This window comes from Salminus brasiliensis, chromosome 8 (assembly GCF_030463535.1).
Source record: "Salminus brasiliensis chromosome 8, fSalBra1.hap2, whole genome shotgun sequence".
NCBI lineage: Eukaryota > Metazoa > Chordata > Actinopteri > Characiformes > Bryconidae > Salminus > Salminus brasiliensis.
This window is the reverse complement of record NC_132885.1, coordinates 250,438-272,257: the sequence shown is the minus strand read 5'-3', so window position 1 is coordinate 272,257 and position 21,820 is coordinate 250,438. Positions and strand designations below refer to the sequence as shown.

General features: G+C 43.1%; 1 protein-coding gene across 1 annotated transcript; it reads right to left on the bottom strand.

Moving 5' to 3' along the window:
* Positions 1 to 7,967: 7,967 nt before the first annotated feature.
* On the bottom strand, positions 7,968 to 21,093 carry tspearb (thrombospondin-type laminin G domain and EAR repeats b). The gene is made up of 12 exons (XM_072686073.1): positions 20,946 to 21,093; positions 19,896 to 20,116; positions 19,267 to 19,493; positions 18,775 to 18,865; positions 16,649 to 16,736; positions 15,426 to 15,554; positions 14,998 to 15,224; positions 13,057 to 13,240; positions 12,183 to 12,415; positions 11,141 to 11,319; positions 10,266 to 10,367; positions 7,968 to 8,130 (listed from the first exon to the last, which is right to left on the bottom strand). The coding sequence occupies exons 1-12, from the start codon at positions 21,091 to 21,093 to the stop codon at positions 7,968 to 7,970; spliced, it is 1,992 nt and encodes a 663-aa protein (XP_072542174.1).
* Between the last annotated feature and the right edge of the window lie 727 nt (positions 21,094 to 21,820).

Sequence of the window (21,820 nt, the reverse complement as noted above, 5' to 3'; positions counted from 1 at the left end):
CTTTCCGGATATCCTCCACTGGTATTTCAGGATTACAATCCTTTACCAGGACTGCCGCTACAGTGCTATTGCTGTGTTGGTTGTTGCGCTGAATTTGCAGGTTGTAGTACTGGTTCGTAGTGATACCTTGTTGATCGATACGAAAATAACCTCTCGGATTTCTTTCACTTGGTTGTCCTCGTTCGTACAGAACACCGTTCCAGTTTTGAATGAGCTCTTCTATTTCATCAGATGCCCTTTGTCCTAACCTTCCTTGAAAAATTCCATTTCCATCTCCTATACGGAATTCAGTAGCCATTTTGTAGATTGAGGGTGAGACAGCCCTTCTTCACAGTTCTGCAGAAAAGTAGACACCAATGATTTCTGAAGAACACGCTCTCTGAACTTAAAGGTAAAGTGAAATATTGCCTGTGCACTGAACCACTGCATTCGCTTCAAACCCACACCACGCCACACTATGACCACCCATAATCTGTCTCCTTTTTTCAGTACTGCTTTTTTCAGTACTACAGAGTCCATGTTGATGAAATCAGAGATGACGCAAAGCTGTGGTGTAACACATTTCTACTCACAAAACATACACACTCTACAGCTGTCAAAGACAAGAATTAGGTGTCTGTGCCCATTGTAAAAAAATTCAAATACAATTTAAGTATTTATGAAAAATATACTTTGTTAAATATGTTGATATGTTTACAAATTCTGAATTAGCATTACATGTTTTAATTCTTGCTTTCAGGAGGTTTGTATTTTCTTACCGTGGGTCTTTAGCTGTAATTGCTGTTTCTCCTGCCGATTGCTCAGGATCCAGCTAGCTGTTGCTCCCGACTGGTGCAGAACAAGCTTTATAAAGGTTTGAGGCATCCCGCCTCCAGGTTCAGTGGACATGTTTTTCACCCACCTCCAGTTTCCAGCTAAACATAAACATGCTAGAGAATGTTGCAGTTCACCTTTGTGTTTTGCAGATTTTGTGATCACACAACTGATTTTAATGGAAAAGACCACGACAAGACAATTTGCTACAAGATAATACTGAGAAAACTAGATTTACATATTGAATACAGTTTGTATCCAGGAGACGACCATGTTGAAACCTAAATTCACCATATTTGGTTTTATGGGAATCCAACTGAACTCCTGAACACTTTGTAAGTAACAGTTTATTATAGTAAGGTTTATTATATTTTATATAACATAAAGGTTTGGGCATCCCGCCTCCAGGTTCGGTGGAAATGTTTTTCACCCACCTCCAGTTTCCAGCTAAACATTCTAGAGAGCATTCAGATGAGATAGCATAATAGTAGGTTGGAATGTTTTGCACGGTTCGCCTGTAGAACCTGTATTAGTTCACCTCTTCAACTGATTTTAACTGCAGTACAAAGCATGAACAAGACCAACCTGATAGTCAGTTCTTAAACACGTTACCAACCAAGTGTGTGTTTCATTAAAAAGCAGCAGGCGTATTTCAGATAGGAGACACTTTCCTCTTGTCTGGAGTTCGTCCTAACATGTTAAAAACTGCAGTTGTGAAGCCTCTCTTACAAAAAAAATCTAGACACAACTCTATTAAGTAATTACAACCAATTTCACCGCTAGCTTTCATTAGACAAGTTATTGAGTAAATCATCTTATAGCAACTTACTGGCTTTCTGTCCTTAACTAGCCGTCTAGACAAATGTCCGTTAGGATTTCAGCTTTATTACAGTACTGACACTGCTGTAATTAAGGCTATTAATGACATTTCTTTAAATACAGACTCTAGATTTATGTTCTACTATTCTCTCACTTTTTATATACAGAATATCTACATTTGTTTCAATGAGATACATTACTCCCACATGCACAGTCTCATAGTAGTAAATCTGAATTCATAGTACCCTCTAGGTGGGGTACAATTGTTTTGGGTTCACCAGAGAAGCTTTCAATGTTTTGACATGGAAGTATTCAAGTATAAAGTATGATGTAAAGCTTATATGTTTGAGTGTGTACTCACTCAGTAAGTCTTTCATTTTCATAGCTGAATAATCAACTGGCTGTTTAAGGGTTAATCAATATGTCAGTTTGAAGAGCTGGGAGGTCTGAAGCTCTACAAATGGGCGTTGGATTTCTTGGAAACGTGTTGCTGGCATTCATTTCAGAACAAGCATATATTTACAAAAAAAAACTGATCCTACACTAAAACTTCTAGTCTTTGCACTGTTTTGGTTCAAATGTAGATTAAAGTGGATTTATTAATCAACTGGTTTTATTTCATCTACATATTGTTCCATTTTATTTAGAAATTGGGTTAGTATTGTTAAGTAACATTAAACACTATATTTAAAGAGATGGTAAAACTAGCACAGTTCTCTGCTTATTTAGTCAAGCTGTCTGATTTGCTTTAGGCTGAAACTGGACTGACGAGGCTAACATTGCTAACAAACACTTTTAGGCTGTATTCTTTGAATTTGTGGAAAAAATGTTTCTATCAATAATCACAATTCAATAATAATATCAATAAGGAGCTGGTGTTTAAAGGAGCTGGAGTTTAAAGGAGCTGGAGTTTAAAGGAGCTGGTGTTTAAAGGAGCTGGAGTTTAAAGGAGCTGGAGTTTAAAGGAGCTGGTGTTTAAAGGAGCTGGAGTTTAAAGGAGCTGGAGTTTAAAGGAGCTGGTGTTTAAAGGAGCTGGTGTTTAAAGGAGTTGGAGTTTAAAGGAGCTGGAGTTTAAAGGAGCTGGTGTTTAAAGGAGCTGGAGTTTAAAGGAGCTGGAGTTTAAAGGAGCTGGTGTTTAAAGGAGTTGGAGTTTAAAGGAGCTGGAGTTTAAAGGAGCTGGAGTTTAAAGGAGCTGGTGTTTAAAGGAGCTGGTGTTTAAAGGAGCTGGAGTTTAAAGGAGCTGGAGTTTAAAGGAGCTGGTGTTTAAAGGAGTTGGAGTTTAAAGGAGTTGGAGTTTAAAGGAGCTGGAGTTTAAAGGAGCTGGAGTTTAAAGGGATTTTAAGAGATTCTGATTCTGATTCTGATATATACTTTGTTTGTGTCATACTGAAAGCACTGATAGGCCAAACTGAAAGGTACATTTTTGTTAAATGTTGAAATAAAATGAAGCTGTTAACCCCTGTCTCCTCTCTGATGTAAATGTGAAAAAGTGGTCCATCAGTATGTCATGCCTGACCTGACTTTCCTGACCTGAGCAATGTCTTGCTGAATTCTCACAACAGTAACTTGGGACTTGCTTGTGAATTTCACTCGTGTGACTTACTCCCACCTCTGCCTGCACCAATCTATGGCTTCACCTGTAGACAGTCTTATTCTGTAAACGGGACAGTGGGAAAACGCCAGTGTGAGGCTGAAGCAGTAATGTAGAGTCAGGTCAGGTGGTCTGGATCACTGTAGTTAATGATGGCAGGATATCCTGGTATCTTTCTTTTCTTCTCCAGGTTTGCTGCTTCCAAAGATCATAAAAGTCAGAGGTGGCAAATCCAGGTCCAGAGAGTAAAAATCCTGTAGGATGTAATTACAATGCAGCAACGTGGCCCCTGACATAATCCACTTATTAAAAAACTTAAATAAAACTAATGGTATTAATGTGAAGCACTTGGCAGTAAGTGGGAGAATACTGGGAGTGAAATCGGAGCTGTTGTGTGGTTGGGTGAAGGTGTATCCACCAGAGGGAGGCAAAGCCTGCTGCACCTGTCTGAGCACCACTAACCCAGCTCTCTCACCAAACCTCCAGCCTCTCAGTGCTGACTTCACACAGCACTGCACTGGTACTAGACAGTAGCCTGTGTGTTATATTCACTACATGTCCAAATGTTTGTGGACAGCCCTTCTAATGAATCTGTCAGCAATTGGTGCAATTGCACAAACACACTGTAAGCAGGCAGCATGTACCGTCAGCCACCAGCAGGGGGCCTGGCCAGCACAGTAGGAAAGCTGGTGGAGCTGGAGCAAAGAACTCCAAGCCCCAGAAGCCCAAGCGGTAATCAACGCTGACCAGACCCACCTGTGTGGCACGGTGTATAAATACACCCAGCCCCAACTCACTTCCCCTCGCACCTGTGTAGAGGGGTGGCCGGTAACAGGGGAACAGCTGAACGAGAAGAGAGTTCATTCTGCAAATAGAGAAGAAAAGCAAGAGCTAAATAAAGTTTAAATTGTGGAGAGTGAAGAACAGCTGAAGTTAGTTGTGATCAGCGGAGAAAAGGAAAACTAGAAACAGAAAATAGTTTGAGTTGGAAAAGGTTTAGATTGTCCTTTATTTGAGTACACACACAGCTTGTCTAGTCCCTGTAGTTCAGTACTAGAGGGGTATAAAGCCCCCCAGCATTGAGGAGCTGTAGAGCAGTGGAAGAGCTGTGCTCTCTGGAATGATGGTGGTGGAGCTCCATCCAGTACTTTTAGGAGGAGCTCTTTACTGAATTCAGGTGTTTGATTCAGTCTCAGTGCCACAGGTGTATAAAACCCAGCCCCTAGTCATGCAGTCAGGGCCGAGGGCTGAGCACAGCATGACTGGCTCACATGAAATAATCCCAGATCAGACTCTCAGTAACAGATCCACAGCATCTCAGTGATGAAGCAGCATCTGAACATCCAGTAGATCATCAGGAGACTTTACTGATGATTCCACTGAATTCTGCTGTTCTTCACTTCGTCCAGGTTCAGATCTGTAGACGTTCTCCTGAGAGATCACTGATCCTCTAACAGCTCTGATACTGACCATCCCACCACCCTCTACCAGCTGCTGTAGACCTGCCACTCACACCAGTCTGAAACTGGGTGTAGGTCAGATGAACAGTAAATCTACTAAATGTCAGTAAAGCATCAGCAGATCATCTTCAGTGTATCCAGGTCCTTCTTTGATCTGCTGTCAGTGTGTTACTGGTCCTCTAAGGGTTCTAAGGGTCATCTATGAAGGACCACTCAGAACACAGCGAAACACCAAAGAAGAGCTTTCAGTGAAACCACTCTTTCTGGGATGGAGTCCGGGCACCAGTCTCAGGACAGGTTACTAATGATGAAGCTCTGAGTGTTAGAGTAAACTCACACGTTCTTCTGAACTTCACACAGTCCTCCACCTCTGACCGTTAATAACAGGGATATGCAGCTCATTCTACAACACACACACTGTAGCCTCATGCACCGGACTGCACACAGCACACACCTCAGCGGTCAGGCAGGAGGAACAGTAGGATCAGGACTGTAGCCATAGCAACACAAACACACAAGCAGTAGTTTAAAGAACCCACACTGTACCATCTGTTCTCCATCCCATAAACCCTGTGTACATTCAGAGAGTGGTTGTGATGTCACAGCCAAAAATATACCCACCCACCCATTCTACAGCTGTATAGCCCCACCCATTCAGCCTAGAGCTGTTAAGCCCCACCCATTCAGCCTTGTTAATAAGTGTATAAATAATGAGAGAATATTTAATAGCTCATAAACTTATTAAACTTTTAAATAATATTAAGATGATGATAAACAATAAATAAACAATAAAGATAACAGAAAACATTTGAACACGACTTTAACAAAACTACTACTAGATCTACAGTAATAACACTGGACGTTGCTGTGTCCGGTCTCAGTGTGTATGTGGTAATTGGACGTTGCTGTGTCCGATCTCAGTGTGTAGGTGGTAATTGGACGTTGCTGTGTCCGGTCTCAGTGTTGAGGTGGTAATTGGACGTTGCTGTGTCCAATCTCAGTGTGTAGGTGGTAATTGGACGTTGCTGTGTCCGATCTCAGTGTTAAGTGGTAATTGGACGTTGCTGTGTCCGATCTCAGTGTTAAGTGGTAATTGGACGTTGCTGTGTCCGGTCTCAGTGTTGAGGTGGTAATTGGACGTTGCTGTGTCCAATCTCAGTGTGTAGGTGGTAATTGGACGTTGCTGTGTCCGGTCTCAGTGTTAAGTGGTCATTGGACGTTGCTGTGTCCGGTCTCAGTGTTGAGGTGGTAATTGGACGTTGCTGTGTCCGATCTCAGTGTTAAGTGGTCATTGGACGTTGCTGTGTCCGGTCTCAGTGTTGAGGTGGTAATTGGACGTTGCTGTGTCCGGTCTCAGTGTTTAGGTGGTAATTGGACGTTGCTGTGTCCGATCTCAGTGTTAAGTGGTAATTGGACGTTGCTGTGTCCGGTCTCAGTGTTTAGGTGGTAATTGGACGTTGCTGTGTCCGATCTCAGTGTTTAGGTGGTAATTGGACGTTGCTGTGTCCGGTCTCAGTGTTAAGTGGAAATTGGACGTTGCTGTGTCCGATCTCAGTGTTAAGTGGTAATTGGACGTTGCTGTGTCCGATCTCAGTGTTTAGGTGGTAATTGGACGTTGCTGTGTCCGATCTCAGTGTTAAGTGGTAATTGGACGTTGCTGTGTCCGATCTCAGTGTTTAGGTGGTAATTGGACGTTGCTGTGTCCGGTCTCAGTGTTAAGTGGTAATTGGACGTTGCTGTGTCCGATCTCAGTGTTTAGGTGGTAATTGGACGTTGCTGTGTCCGGTCTCAGTGTTTAGGTGGTAATTGGACGTTGCTGTGTCCGATCTCAGTGTTTAGGTGGTAATTGGACGTTGCTGTGTCCAGTCTCAGTGTGTATGTGGTAATTGGACGTTGCTGTGTCCGATCTCAGTGTTTAGGTGGTAATTGGACGTTGCTGTGTCCGGTCTCAGTGTGTATGTGGTAATTGGACGTTGCTGTGTCCGATCTCAGTGTTTAGGTGGTAATTGGACGTTGCTGTGTCCGGTCTCAGTGTGTATGTGGTAATTGGACGTTGCTGTGTCCGATCTCAGTGTTAAGTGGTAATTGGACGTTGCTGTGTCCGGTCTCAGTGTTGAGGTGGTAATTGGACATTGCTGTGTCCGGTCTCAGTGTTTAGGTGGTAATTGGACGTTGCTGTGTCCGGTCTCAGTGTTTAGGTGGTAATTGGACGTTGCTGTGTCCGGTCTCAGTGTTGAGGTGGTAATTGGACATTGCTGTGTCCGGTCTCAGTGTTTAGGTGGTAATTGGACGTTGCTGTGTCCGATCTCAGTGTTGAGGTGGTAATTGGACGTTGCTGTGTCCGGTCTCAGTGTTGAGGTGGTAATTGGACGTTGCTGTGTCCGGTCTCAGTGTTAAGTGGTAATTGGACGTTGCTGTGTCCGGTCTCAGTGTTGAGGTGGTAATTGGACGTTGCTGTGTCCGGTCTCAGTGTTAAGTGGTAATTGGACGTTGCTGTGTCCGGTCTCAGTGTTGAGGTGGTAATTGGACGTTGCTGTGTCCGATCTCAGTGTTAAGTGGTAATTGGACGTTGCTGTGTCCGGTCTCAGTGTTTAGGTGGTAATTGGACGTTGCTGTGTCCGGTCTCAGTGTTAAGTGGTAATTGGACGTTGCTGTGTCCGATCTCAGTGTTTAGGTGGTAATTGGACGTTGCTGTGTCCGATCTCAGTGTTGAGGTGGTAATTGGACGTTGCTGTGTCCGGTCTCAGTGTTGAGGTGGTAATTGGACGTTGCTGTGTCCGGTCTCAGTGTTAAGTGGTAATTGGACGTTGCTGTGTCCGGTCTCAGTGTTGAGGTGGTAATTGGACGTTGCTGTGTCCGATCTCAGTGTTAAGTGGTAATTGGACGTTGCTGTGTCCGGTCTCAGTGTTTAGGTGGTAATTGGACGTTGCTGTGTCCGGTCTCAGTGTTAAGTGGTAATTGGACGTTGCTGTGTCCGATCTCAGTGTTTAGGTGGTAATTGGACGTTGCTGTGTCCGATCTCAGTGTTGAGGTGGTAATTGGACGTTGCTGTGTCCGGTCTCAGTGTTGAGGTGGTAATTGGACGTTGCTGTGTCCGATCTCAGTGTTTAGGTGGTAATTGGACGTTGCTGTGTCCGATCTCAGTGTTTAGGTGGTAATTGGACGTTGCTGTGTCTGGTGTTGGTGGAAATTGGACGTTGCTGTGTCCGATCTCAGTGTTTAGGTGGTAATTGGACGTTGCTGTGTCTGGTGTTGGTGGAAATTGGACGTTGCTGTGTCCGGTCTCAGTGCTGATGGTGGGTTTTGAGTTTGAGGATTTTGGACAGGGCCTGCCGGGCGCTGGAGGAGATGAGGTAGGATCCGTCTGAGGAAGTGAAGAACTCCCAGTCTCTGCAGCCGTTAGTGCTCAGAGTGTGAACAGGGACGAATCTCTCATAGCCCTGCCACCTGCACACACACACACACACACACACACACACATACCAAATTAGTCTATACTCACATACCAAACTGTCTATGTTGCACCATGGTCCTGGAGGAGCGTTGTTTGGTTTCACTGTGTACTCTGTATGTAGTTGAAATGACAATAAAACCCCACTTGACTTGACTTGAACTAATCACTTAAAGGAATGTTCATTTTATTTAACACACCTGTATTTAGCACACCTGTATATATCACACCTATATGTAACTCACCAGTCTCACCTGCATATAACACACCTGTATGTAACACACCAGTCTCACCTGTATATAACACACCTGTATGTAACACACCTGTATATAACACATCTACATGTAACACACCTGTATATAACACACCTTTATATAACATACCTGTATATAGCACACCTGTATATAACACACCTGTATATAACATACCTGTATAGCACACCTGTATATAACACACCTGTATGTAACGCACTTATATATAACACACCTGTATATAACACACCTGTATATAACATACCTGTATATAGCACACCTGTATATAACACACCTGTATGTAACGCACTTATATATAACACACCTGTATGTAACACACCTGTATATAACGCACCTGTATGTAACACACCTGTATATAACACACCTGTGTGTAACACACTTATATATAACACACCTGTATATAACACACCTGTATGTAACACACCTGTATGTAACACACCTGTATATAGCACACCTGTATATAACACACCTGTATATAACACATCTACATGTAACACACCTGTATATAACACATCTACATGCAACACACCTGTATATAACACACCTGTATGTAGCACACTTATATATAACACACCTGTATGTAACACACTTATATATAACACACCTGTATGTAACACACCTGTATATAGCACACCTGTATATAACACACCTGTGTATAACACATCTACATGCAACACACCTGTATATAACACACCTGTATATAACACATCTACATGTAGCACACCTGTATATAACACACCTGTATATAACACATCTACATGCAACACACCTGTATATAGCACACCTGTATATAACACATCTACATGTAACACACCTGTATGTAGCACACTTATATATAACACACCTGTGTGTGACACACTTATATATAACACACCTGTATATAACACACCTGTATGTAACACACCTGTATATAGCACACCTGTATATAACACACCTGTATATAACACATCTACATAAGATAAGATAAGATAAGATAAGATAGTCCTTTATTAGTCCCGCAGTGGGGAAATTCACAGTGTAACAGCAGAAAGGGATAGCAGGACACTCAGTTACAAAAATTTAGATAAATAAATAATTTACACTATATACACACAATATAGATAAGAATTAAAAAAAGCAATAAACAATATTATTTACAGTAAAAGACTCTTAATTGCACATGGGGGTGGGATATTGCACATAGTATTCCCTGAACATGAACATGTGTGTGTAGTTAAGTGTGTGTATGTGGTTAAGTGTGTGTGTATGTGGTCCGCTGGGAGCAGTGCTGGTTGTGTAGTCTGACGGCAGCAGGAAGGAAGGACCTGCGATACCCCTCCTTCACACACTTGGGGTGAAGCAGCCGGTCACTAAAGGAGCTGCCCAGTGCTGCCAGAGTCTCATGCATGGGGTGGAAGCTGTTCTCCAGCATGGATGCCAGCTTGGCTGTCATCCTCCTGTCTCCCACCACCTGCACTGGGTCTATGAAGCACCCCAGGACAGAGCCGGCCCTCTTTATGAGTTTGTCCAGTCTCTTCTTATCTGCCGTCGAGATGCTACTGCCCCAGCAGACCACTCCATAAAAGATGGCAGATGCCACCACTGTGTCGAAGAACGTCCTCAGGAGCGCTCCCTGCACTCCAAAGGACCTCAATCTCCAGGTGTGTTATATACATGTAGCACACCTGTATATAACACACCTGTGTATAACACACCTGTATGTAGCACACCTGTATATAACACACCTGTATGTAGCACACTTATATATAACACACCTGTATATAACACATCTACATGCAACACACCTGTATATAACACACCTGTATATAACACATCTACATGCAACACACCTGTATATAACACACCTGTATATAACACACCTGTATATAACGCTGTTTAGGGAGTAGGAGTTTCCATCGTATGAGTTCGCCACCACCAAGAACTTATCATCCCCCACAGTGAAAAACTCCCAGTCCAGAGCACTGCAATGGAAGACATGAACATACACTGTTAACACACACACACACACACACACACACACACACAAACACACACACACACACACACACACACACACATACACACACACACACACACACACACTCAAGTATAAAGACGAGTGTGGTGGTCTCTGGTGAGTAGGGCTGCATGATACACATAAAATCCATGAAGGTATTTTAATACACTGCATTCAATTAAACACACATTGCTGTTATTGGTCCGGATTAAAGTGCACCACCTCAAAACGAACCACAGAATGTTTGTAAATACAGACAGAAAGCCCATGTTCAGTCAGGGGGTTCTGCAGCGGTAAATAAACCCATACTGTTATACCACCTGGATATCACAGAAACCCTGGATATCACAGAAACCCTGGATACTACAGAAACCCTGGCAGAACTGTAAAGTCTTGTGTTTGTGGCTGTGGTGCTGACTGAACTCCAGTACAGAATGTATCAGGTTTAAGTGATTCCTGTTTTCCATCCTCTAAGGGCTGGAGAGCTGAACCCAGAGAGGCGTGTCCCGATTGTGTTGCGCTGAGTTCCTTTTTGACTAAAATGCTGCCCGGAGAGAGAGGAACCTTTAAACGCAGGGCTAACTCTGCAGCCGCCTCCCGGATGGACTGAACGGGTGTGAAGGTTCTTCAAACATTACAACATTCCTCCTGCTCACAACTCACTTACAAACATGGTTCTTTAAACACTAAACGTTTTCAGAGAACCAAAAGTGGAGGAACCGTGTAGAGTTAGCGTACCTGCTGGTCGTGATGTCCTGGAACTTAACGAAGGTCTGCGAGGTCATGTTGAGCTCATAGATGGTGGAGTTGATGTTGTACTGAATTGAGCCGGTGCTGTCAAGTCTCTGACTGTTAGCTACAGCCAGAAAGAACCTGTTACCGATCTGGAACATCTCCCAGTCTATCGCTCCAGTGGTCTGCAAAGTCAGACAGAACATTCAGTTATTTTCACTCAACCCAGCAAGCTAGAACTCAGAGGAACTCAGAGGAACCAATCAACTCTGCCTTGAAGCTGAAGGAGCAGAAGCCTTGGAAAGCCCCTCTAAAACACAGCTCACACACCTGCAAGGTCTTTAGGTTAACATGCCATCATCTGACACATGCGTGACATCCTCTGTGATTTATATTATAATATACACTATAGGGACAAAATTGTGATTGGGACACCTGCTCATTTACAGTTTCTTCTGAAATCAAGGCTATTAAAGAGCTGATCCTGCTTCTGTTGGAGTAACTGTCTCTACTGTCCAGAGAAGAAGACTTTCTGCTAGATTTTGAAGGAGGGGCATTGCTGTGAGGATTTGATTGCATTTAGCAACAAGAGCGTTAGTGAGGTCAGGATGTCATCATCCCCAACTCCCCAACTCATCCCATCCAAAAGTACTGGATGGAGCTCCTCCACCATCATTCCAGAGAACACAGTTACTCCACTGCTCCACAGCTCCTCAATGCTGGGGGGCTTTATACCCCTCTAGCCCACGCCTGGCATTAGGCAGCATGGAGCCAATAGGGTCATGATGTTGATCTGCTCCAGAGAGTCCTATTCTATTGGCAGTACTTCTCTACTCATTTGCACATCTGTGTCAGCAACAGGTGCAGCACAAAGATTTTCACCTTCCTTTAAAGCTTTGCTGGTGTTCTGCGTTTATTAATGTGTTCAAATCCAGTCGGCTTATTCCTTCCTTTTATTACTAATTACCTCTGAAATGATTGACAGACTGATGTTTCTGAGTGTCAGGTTCTGTGACTGTGTATTTTATGAGTCAATAAGATCAGTTACCATGATGTCCTGAAAAATCCGGAACATTCCTCCCAGCCAGATGTAGATGGTAGAGTTGATGACCGTGGACTTTCCATTAAAGGTGTTGGCCACCACCAGGAAGTGGTAGGGGCCGATGGTAAAGAATTCCCAGTCGTAAGCTCCAGACGTGGCGATGGTTTGATTCACCTCAAACCTCTTGGTGTTTGTGTTCCACTTGTAGATCACACTCTCAATGTTGTGGTTCATTTCTCCTGCAAATGTGTCATAGAGGGACTTTTGGTATAAGTCACACTACAGCACTCAAACAGCAAAGTCATGCAGAACACTCCGTATGGAAGCATGTATAGAGGAAACAAAAAGGGGCCCACAATGGAACCTTGAGGTACGCCATATACAAAATCCTGGTTTGTGATTCTAATGTGTGGTTTGAAATGGTTGCACACTAAAGTATATTATATGTTCATCATTTCTGTCTTTAGTTTTGCTTCTTTTGACAAGAATTGTGTCAACAACACATTTCATTTGTGTGTAACCACTGTTCACATTTTAATAATGACATTTATTTAGTGTCTATACAGTGTCTATACAGTGTTTATACAGCTAATCTGAATCAGAATCAGATTTACTGGCCAACTATGCTAACACACACAAGGAATTTGGTTCTTTTGAACTATGGCCAGGCTCTTGTGGTTTAGACTATCTTTAGACTTGCAGATCTCAGCAGTTTGTGTCAGGTTGGCTCTTTCTCCTGTTTACTCAAACTATAGGTCTGTTCATTTGGGTAAGAGTCTGTGAAATGAACAAGTGTAAACTGTGTGTTTTATACAGAGACCACATACCACCCTCTGTTTTGTGATGTATACAGTGTGTAACCTGTGCAGGTGAGCCTCACCTTGTCTGTGATTGGCCACAGCGAGGAAAGCCTCGCCCTGGATGTGGAACGCCTCCCAGTCACGAGCACTGTGTGTGTTCAGTTTCTGATACGCCACGAACCGCAGTGTCCGTTCACTCCACTTATAGATCACTGACACCTCCTCAACACTGTTACCCCCCGAGTTCGCAACCACCAGGAAGCTCTAAAACACACACACACACAGTTACACACACACAGTTACACACTGCTAACAGTGTAAACTAGGTTATAAATACACACTTCAGGTCCTCATTTACATATCTACAGAACTACAGACTGGTTTAATAGTAGACACTGGAATATTTACAGGGCATTATGAAGAATTCAGTCTGGATGCTAAATCATTTGCATACAGAGATATTCTCAGTAAACACTGAGCAATGTGGATATATAAGCAGAGCGTTTAGGGATATATAGACTGGGTTATGAGGGGTTGAGGATGGGCCTGTTATGAACCGTCTGTGAACACAGGTGAGTTTTACTGAAACATGAAGCACATCTGAGAGGCTGTTACAGGCGAGAGTTTGCGAGTGTAATGAATTTGTGTGCTCAGTAATTTGCAGAGCGCTCTCCTCAGATCTTGGTTCAAAGCTGTGTTACACAGAGGAAGGATGTTTAGGGATTAGTGAGGTGTGTTAATGCTTAAAGTCCACCTTAAGTTTCACTCTGCCTTTCTGCTGTAATTGTACGTCTCTGAGACATTAAGGTTTAACTGCCTCTGAGTGCAGCTGTAATATAAATCAGTACAGTGTTTACAGCGCGAGGGAGATGAAGGAGCTGCAGGCTGAACAGCTGGAGACCTGTTGGCTGTAATTATGGGCACGAGGGGAAGCTTCAATTTAACATCAGACAAAATTAATTTCTGTGATTTTTCACGTTTGATTTATGGCATTAAAAGTGTCTCTCTGCTCTGCTGAATAAAAACCACATCAAATGAGGATTTCCCAACTCCACCAGCCGCACGCTTCTCCTACAACACAGCAGACCTGCACACAGTCACAGCCTGCTGCTTACACACCTCCACTAATGGAGATTTACTCTTTTCCAACGCCAGAAAATAATGCTTCAGTAGCAGCCCCACAACACTGCCTGAGCTTTCTGTGAGCTACCGTGATGGTACTGCTGTATAAACGATGGACGAGGCTTCGGTTCTTGTTGGATGCACTGTGTTTTTTCCTGAGTGTAAACTCATTCATTTTCTCTCTCATTGACTGCATTAGGGTGATGGAGAGGGTTCATTATAGAGGTTAGCTGCGAGTCCAAGTCCATTCTCGATACACCTTTACTACAGCAGCTCCCATGAAGTTAGCAGTTTCTGAGATGCTACGACCCTTCGTCCGGTACCCTATTGTCATGTCCTTTTGGGCATCAGTCAGATCACATCCTGGTTCTGCACTCTGCTACAACTGACCGGTGCTCTCGCGTCTTTACACATACAGCAATTCCTGTAACGTGGCATCTGTGACGTCCCGGGCAGAATTAATCCCAAACCAGCGGTGGTCATAATATTCTTATATGACTGTGACAGTGGGTGAAGGGTAGTAGAAGCTTGCAAACCGGTAACTTTATGGGATGTTCTAGAGCTGCCGTAGTGAAGGTGTACCGAGAATGGACATAACAGTGGTGTCCTATGAGTTGCTGATGCCAGAGGGGAACAACGACTCCGGTGGAGAGTAATACAGAGCAATCACCTTCACTGTGGAGCAGCTGACCTCTATAATGAACACCCTCCATCACTCTAATATTGCCCACGCCACAACGTCTCGCAGGGGTCATCCCAGCCAAGGGTTGTTATTCCCATTATTAGGTTATTATAATTATTAGGTAGGTGGTCATGATGTTCTGACAGGACTGTGTGTACTCGTACTCCCATGTTATTACAGAAGAAACTTTAAAAAGGTGGGGAACGATGGCACTAACCTCTCTGCCCACTGTGAAGAACTTCCATGCCTGAGCGTCGTGGGTGCTGATGTTCTGGTATCGCTCAAACCTGCCGTTCATCCACTGGTATATAGTTGAGCCCAGGTCACGGTTCGCAGTGGCCATGAAGAGACCCACAGACGGGATGCTGAAAACTTCAATGTCGAACGTCTCTGAGATGGTGAGGAGATCCTGGTGCTCTTCCACGTAGTCCAGCTTCTCTGTCTCTGTGAAGAACAACATCATTAGCCTCAGAGAGAGAGGTGGTGTGAGACAGTGGGCTGTCAATCTCCAGTTAGAAAAGATGGGAATTCAGGTCCAGTCAGCCAAGCTTAGCTCAAGGTCCTGGGGAGGAGTTTTCCATCTCTAACCATCAGTGAACGAGTGTGTGTGTGTGTGTGTGTGTGTGTGTGTGTGTGTGTGTGTACCCTGCAGCATGGTGATCCACATGCTTCCGTCACACAGGAACAGGCCTCTCTTCTCTGTGCTGAACCAAAGCTGACCCGTCTCACTGACCCCACAAAGAGGAGCCGCTGGACTGACCCGAACCTCAGCTTCTACAGACAGAGAGAAGTCTCAATAATAAAGAGTAAAGGTGCTGGTGAAGGGGTATAGAGTGAGTATAGTGAGTATAGTGTTCAACTGTAGGAAATCCTTTGTCTTTTTGAATGTCTTGAACATCTGGACATTTGATCTTCATTAGAAATCAGCTGTTCCACTGTCCGCTACATCAGTTACAACAACTGACCAACATGAAAGATTTCTGCATGGAGGAGTGGGAAAACCCCTCAGAGATTAATATATGGTTATTTGTAATGTCTAATTAAGGTTATTTCAGCCAAAGGAATATGGACAAAAGTATTCGGACACTTGCTTATTCTGTGAGGATCTGACTGCATTCAGAGAGCATTGTTGATGATGTTGGATGATTACCCCTATTGAGGTCCCCACAATGTTTTTAGTCCCCACTTTGTAAATGTGCAAATATGCTGTAGCCCCACTGTGTAAGGAAAACAAACATACATACACACACTTACCCAAGACCCAAACCTGACTTCCCACTCCAGCATCTCTCTACACACACTCTCAAAGCACAGGGGTGTCAGTCAGAGCGGTGGATCTCTCCCAGCATACAGTTATATAGTTACTCAGTTCCCTATACAACCACAGCCTGACACTGCCCACTAACACACACACACACACACACACTCACACACACACACACACACACACAAACACACACACACACACACACACACACACACACACAAGCACACACACACACACACACACACACACTCACACACACACACACACACACAAACACACACACACACACACACACACACACACACACACACACACACACACACACACACAAGCACACACACACACACACACACACAGGCCTCAGAAAACACACCTCTGACTGTCTAGAATCTTCAGGGGTGTAAACAGTCCAGAGAAACTGTATGGAAGTAGAAGTATTGCTGCAGTCATTTGGACCAGTTCCATCAGTTCCTCCATCATGAGGTATTCAACTAGATTAATCAGTTATTTTATTACATCATTAAAGAGTTTTTATATTTAGCAGTAGTGACCAGATCAGCCCGTCTTCATCACAGCTCATTACACTCTTTCCTGTTCTCACCATAGGGGTAAAGTGGAAGCTCATTGGCTGGGGGCTTGACTGGCAGGTGTAACAGAACCTCAGGGACAGAGAGGATGGACAGTCGGGGCTGGGAGGAAGGACAAACCCGAGAGGATGCATCAGAACCTGGCAACAGAACCAGCTGTCTTATCAGACCCTACAGAGAGAGAGAGAGAGAGAGAGAGAGAGAGAGAGTTTTATAAATTGAGAATTGTTATTTACAAATAACATTAATTTCCAGTATGAAGCTCTAATATCATTAATATCCAGTATGAAGCTCTAATATCATTAATATCCAGAATGAAGCTCTAATATCATTAATATCCAGAATGAAGCTCTAATAACATTAATATCCAGTATGAAGTTCTAATAACATTAATATCCAGTATGAAGCTCTAATAACATTAATATCCAGTATGAAGTTCTAATAACATTAATATCCAGTATGAAGCTCTAATAACATTAATATCCAGTCTGAAGTTCTAATAACATTAATATCCAGTATGAAGTTCTAATAACATTAATATCCAGTATGAAGTTCTAATATCATTAATATCCAGTATGGAGCTCTAATAACATTAATATCCAGTCTGAAGTTCTAATAACATTAATATCCAGTATGAAGCTCTAATAACATTAATATCCAGTCTGAAGTTCTAATAACATTAATATCCAGTATGAAGTTCTAATAACATTAATATCCAGTATGAAGCTCTAATAACATTAATATCCAGTCTGAAGTTCTAATAACATTAATATCCAGTATGAAGTTCTAATAACATTAATATTCAGTATGAAGCTCTAATAACATTAATATCCAGTATGAAGTTCTAATATCATTAATATCCAGTATGGAGCTCTAATAACATTAATATCCAGTCTGAAGTTCTAATAACATTAATATCCAGTATGAAGCTCTAATAACATTAATATCCAGTATGAAGCTCTAATAACATTAATATCCAGTATGAAGTTCTAATAACATTATTATCCAGTATGAAGTTCTAATAACATTAATATCCAGTATGAAGCTCTAATATCATTAATATCCAGTATGAAGCTCTAATAACATTAATATCCAGTATGAAACTCTAATATCATTAATATCCAGTATGAAGTCTCTAATAACATTAATATACAGTATGAAGTTCTAATAACATTAATATCCAGTATGAAGCTCTAATATCATTAATATCCAGTCTGAAGTTCTAATAACATTAATATCCAGTCTGAAGTTCTAATAACATTAATATCCAGTATGAAGTTCTAATAACATTAATATCCAGTATGAAGCTCTAATAACATTAATATCCAGTATGAAGTTCTAATAACATTAATATCCAGTATGAAGCTCTAATAACATTAATATCCAGTATGAAGTTCTAATATCATTAATATCCAGTATGGAGCTCTAATAACATTAATATCCAGTCTGAAGTTCTAATAACATTAATATCCAGTATGAAGTTCTAATAACATTAATATCCAGTATGAAGCTCTAATAACATTAATATCCAGTATGAAGCTCTAATAACATTAATATCCAGTATGAAGCTCTAATAACATTAATATCCAGTATGAAGTTCTAATAACATTATTATCCAGTATGAAGTTCTAATAACATTAATATCCAGTATGAAGCTCTAATATCATTAATATCCAGTATGAAGCTCTAATATCATTAATATCCAGTATGAAGCTCTAATAACATTAATATTCAGTATGAAACTCTAATATCATTAATATCCAGTATGAAGTCTCTAATAACATTAATATACAGTATGAAGTTCTAATAACATTAATATCCAGTATGAAGTCTCTAATAACATTAATATCCAGTATGGAGCTCTAATAACTTCAGACTCATAATGTCACAAATACACAGGTTGACGTGTTACACCGGTCAAACTTTTAAAAGCCCGCTGTAGAAAACCTACGCTGACCTGTCCTGACCTTCAGTGTTTACAGAAGCTGGCGTCTGTAAGGAGTCACAGTTTTGTAATGAATATTTTGATGTAATTCAGTCGTATTTCCGTGCAGAAATCTCACATTCTGCTTCTACAAATAGTTATTTCAGACCCTTATTTACAGTAAGTGTGTGTATACAACAGCCCCACTGATCTTACCGAGAACAGCCCATTCCATCTCCTCCGGCTGCCTATGAAGAAGACGGAGCCTTCAGTGCTCAAGTCCTCAGGGAACGGCCTCTGCATCTGCCTGGAAAAATAAAACACAGTCTACAGTCTAGTGTCTAGACGGTCATACCCCCCCTTACTGTACATGTAGTTTTACACTGAGACTACGAGGCTAATGTAGCTAACAAGCAATGGAAGCTTATGTACACCAATTAGCATGGGGCTAACTGCAGTCCTAAATCATCACACACTCGCCTCAAACTATGTGGAGGTGTTCAGTTCATCTCTAATAGACGTGATTATGGGGTTTCTGACACTGCTATCTATAAATAAGAGTAGAAATGGAAAATTCAGGTCCAGGACGTCAAAATCACAAACTTTGACCTGGACGTTGTTTAGAAGCTAAACCTTTGTTAGCTACATTACCCTACTCTCATCCAATCACTGCAAAGCACTCCAGTCCAGCAGGAGTCAGTAACTCACAGTTCCAGGGGGACGCCACAGTCCACCGTGAGGATGGCGTAGTGTCCGGTGACGGCCAGCACCAGCGTGTGCCAGCGGCCATCCGCCAGCCCTACGGCCCTAAAGGTCACCCGCCGGGTCACGCCACGGACCTGCAGCAGGAAGTGGAGTTTATCGAGGGCGAGTCGCAAACCTAGCAGCAACCGGTCCGAACCGCCGTCCAGCAGGGTGAAGATATACTCATCCTTCTGTAGAGCACACAACACACACAAATGTTACCATAGCAACACGTGTTAGTGCACATTACTACAGTACATTAGCACATATGCGCATGTTGTGTCCAATTAGCATGTTAACGCATTACTATTAGCACTGAAGTATGCCTTAGCATATTAGCACATCCGTTTACCTAGCATGTACTGTCACGCATTAACGCATTAGCTCAAATGATCAGACGGCTATTATTACCAAACATCATCCAAACATTATCAGACTGCAGTGCGCTAATGCATATTGCTATATTAGCACATTAGCACACATTAGTGAGCTAATACACATTACTACATTACTACATTATCACATTAGTGCAGTAGTGCACGTCTCTACATAGTAACACTAGCACGTATTGCTAGTTTCTGGGAATGGCTCACGTTGGGGGGGAGCTGAGGGATCTTCAGAGTGACCACGATGGAGAACTCAGCAGGGAAGTAGTTGCAGTTGGTGAACAGTGGAGCTGCAGGGAAGCTGAGGGACTGTGGAGGTCCAGAAAACCTCACCCCCCTCGAGCCCTGAGACTGCACCAATCGCACCCGGTTCTGAAACACACCCCCTGCTGGGACGACCCGCCTCAGCAGGTCCAGCGGCAGCAGGTCTGTGGAGCAAACACATCCCAAAAGTTCAGTTATGTCCCTCAGATGTTCGTTACTGAAGGTTTGATGTCTGAACTGAAGTACAGAGTCGGGCCAGGCCGCAGTGCTAAAGAGCTACACTAGCCTGGCAGCTCCAGTGAAGAACTACAGAAGACATTTAGACATCCATCAGGATCATCATTTGCGTAATATGAGCTGCTGCTTTATTCAGGAGCTCTCCTAATCCCTCTTAAAAATGTATCCCAGTTTCCCCACATGAGGAACACACTCCAGCGGTCTTTACTGGTGAGTCTGGTATTCGCTTAGTGAGGCAGAAACACCAATAATAAAATAAACCTGTGTACCTTAGTGAGTATCACCCCCCTGTATTCCACTGAAGTGAAGAACCGTCTTAATATTCCATAAAGGAACTGATCCCGACTGTTCTTAAAAGAGAGACACAGCCCAGAATTCCCTACTGAACAACTGACCCTCATCTCCCTCAAAACCGAACACTCTGATATCCTTCAGTAAATAAATGACCCCGATATTTCCCTCTATAAGAGACACTTCCCAGTGTTCCTTTAATAGATCATCCCCTGGTCAAGCAGAGCGCATCCTTCCTTATTAAGAACTGCACCCTGAATTACCCCAGTAACACACCCTGATGTTCCCCTTACAGAGAACGGGCCCAGAGGTCCTCCTTATGAGGAATGTGCAGTATTCCCTCCATTAGGAATCCCAGTATAAGGAGTGATGTGGAAGGAATGCAGTGTGGGCTGTGGACACATTCAGCGCCCCCTGTCTGTCACATCAGGAACAGCTGATTCAGAGTGAGTGAGGGGGCAGTACAGGAGTTGGCTGAGTGTCTGAGTCTCTGCCAGCTGCTGACCGCGCTCGTCACTGGAAAACTGTCTCTATCAGCTCTGAACGCAAATGAAGAGCGATGCAAAGCAGCCGGGATGAAGATGGCAGTGATGAAGGAATCAGAGGAGATCATCTCTGACCTGACGGCTCTTATCAGCGACGGGGAAGAGCGGGTTATTACACTCAGCTATTTTAGGAGCCCGCTCAGATGAAGGACTGGAGCCATGGTTTCAGTTTCATGTGGTCAAACCCTGAACCATGTTAAATATACCATGGGTCCAGATGTTTGTGGACACCCCTTCTAATAAACACATTCAGCTACTTTAAGTTGCACCCATTGCTGACACAGATGTGCAAATGCACACACACAGCTTGTCTAGTTCCTGTAGAGAAGAAGTACTGCCAATAGAATAGGACTCTCTGGAGCAGATCAACATCATGACCCTATTGGCTCCATGCTGCCTAATAATGCCAGGTGTGGGCTAGAGGGGTATAAAGCCCCCCAGCATTGAGGAGCTGTGGAGCAGTGGAAGAACTGTGTTCTCTGGAATGATGGTGGTGGAGCTCCATCCAGTACTTTTGGGATGAGGTGGGGAGCTGGGGATGAGGTGGGATGAGCTTCTCTGGACAGTAGAGACAGTTGCTTGAACTCTTTAAATACCCTGATTTCAGAAGAATGACCTGGGTTCTGCAGCGTTACACAGCAGTTCTGGAGAGAGGTTCTCCTCCTGCAGCTCCACCACCAAACCTCCATAGTGCAGTAGCAGCAGCAGCGCTCCGGCCCGGAGTGGGAATGACGGAGACACCCTTCTCCCTGTTCCAGTCAGTGGAGCATCAGCATGATCCTGAAGCTGCTGATT

Excerpts from the sequence above, each read along its gene's own strand:
- tspearb (XM_072686073.1), bottom strand. The coding sequence starts at position 21,093 with ATGATCTCCTCTGATTCCTTCATCACTGCCATCTTCATCCCGGCTGCT. Across the intron at positions 18,866-19,266 it reads TGTGGCGTCCCCCTGGAACT|GCAGATGCAGAGGCCGTTCC; the intron begins GTGAGTTACTGA and ends TTATTTTTCCAG. Across the intron at positions 15,225-15,425 it reads GTGGATCACCATGCTGCAGG|AGACAGAGAAGCTGGACTAC; the intron begins GTACACACACAC and ends TGTTCTTCACAG.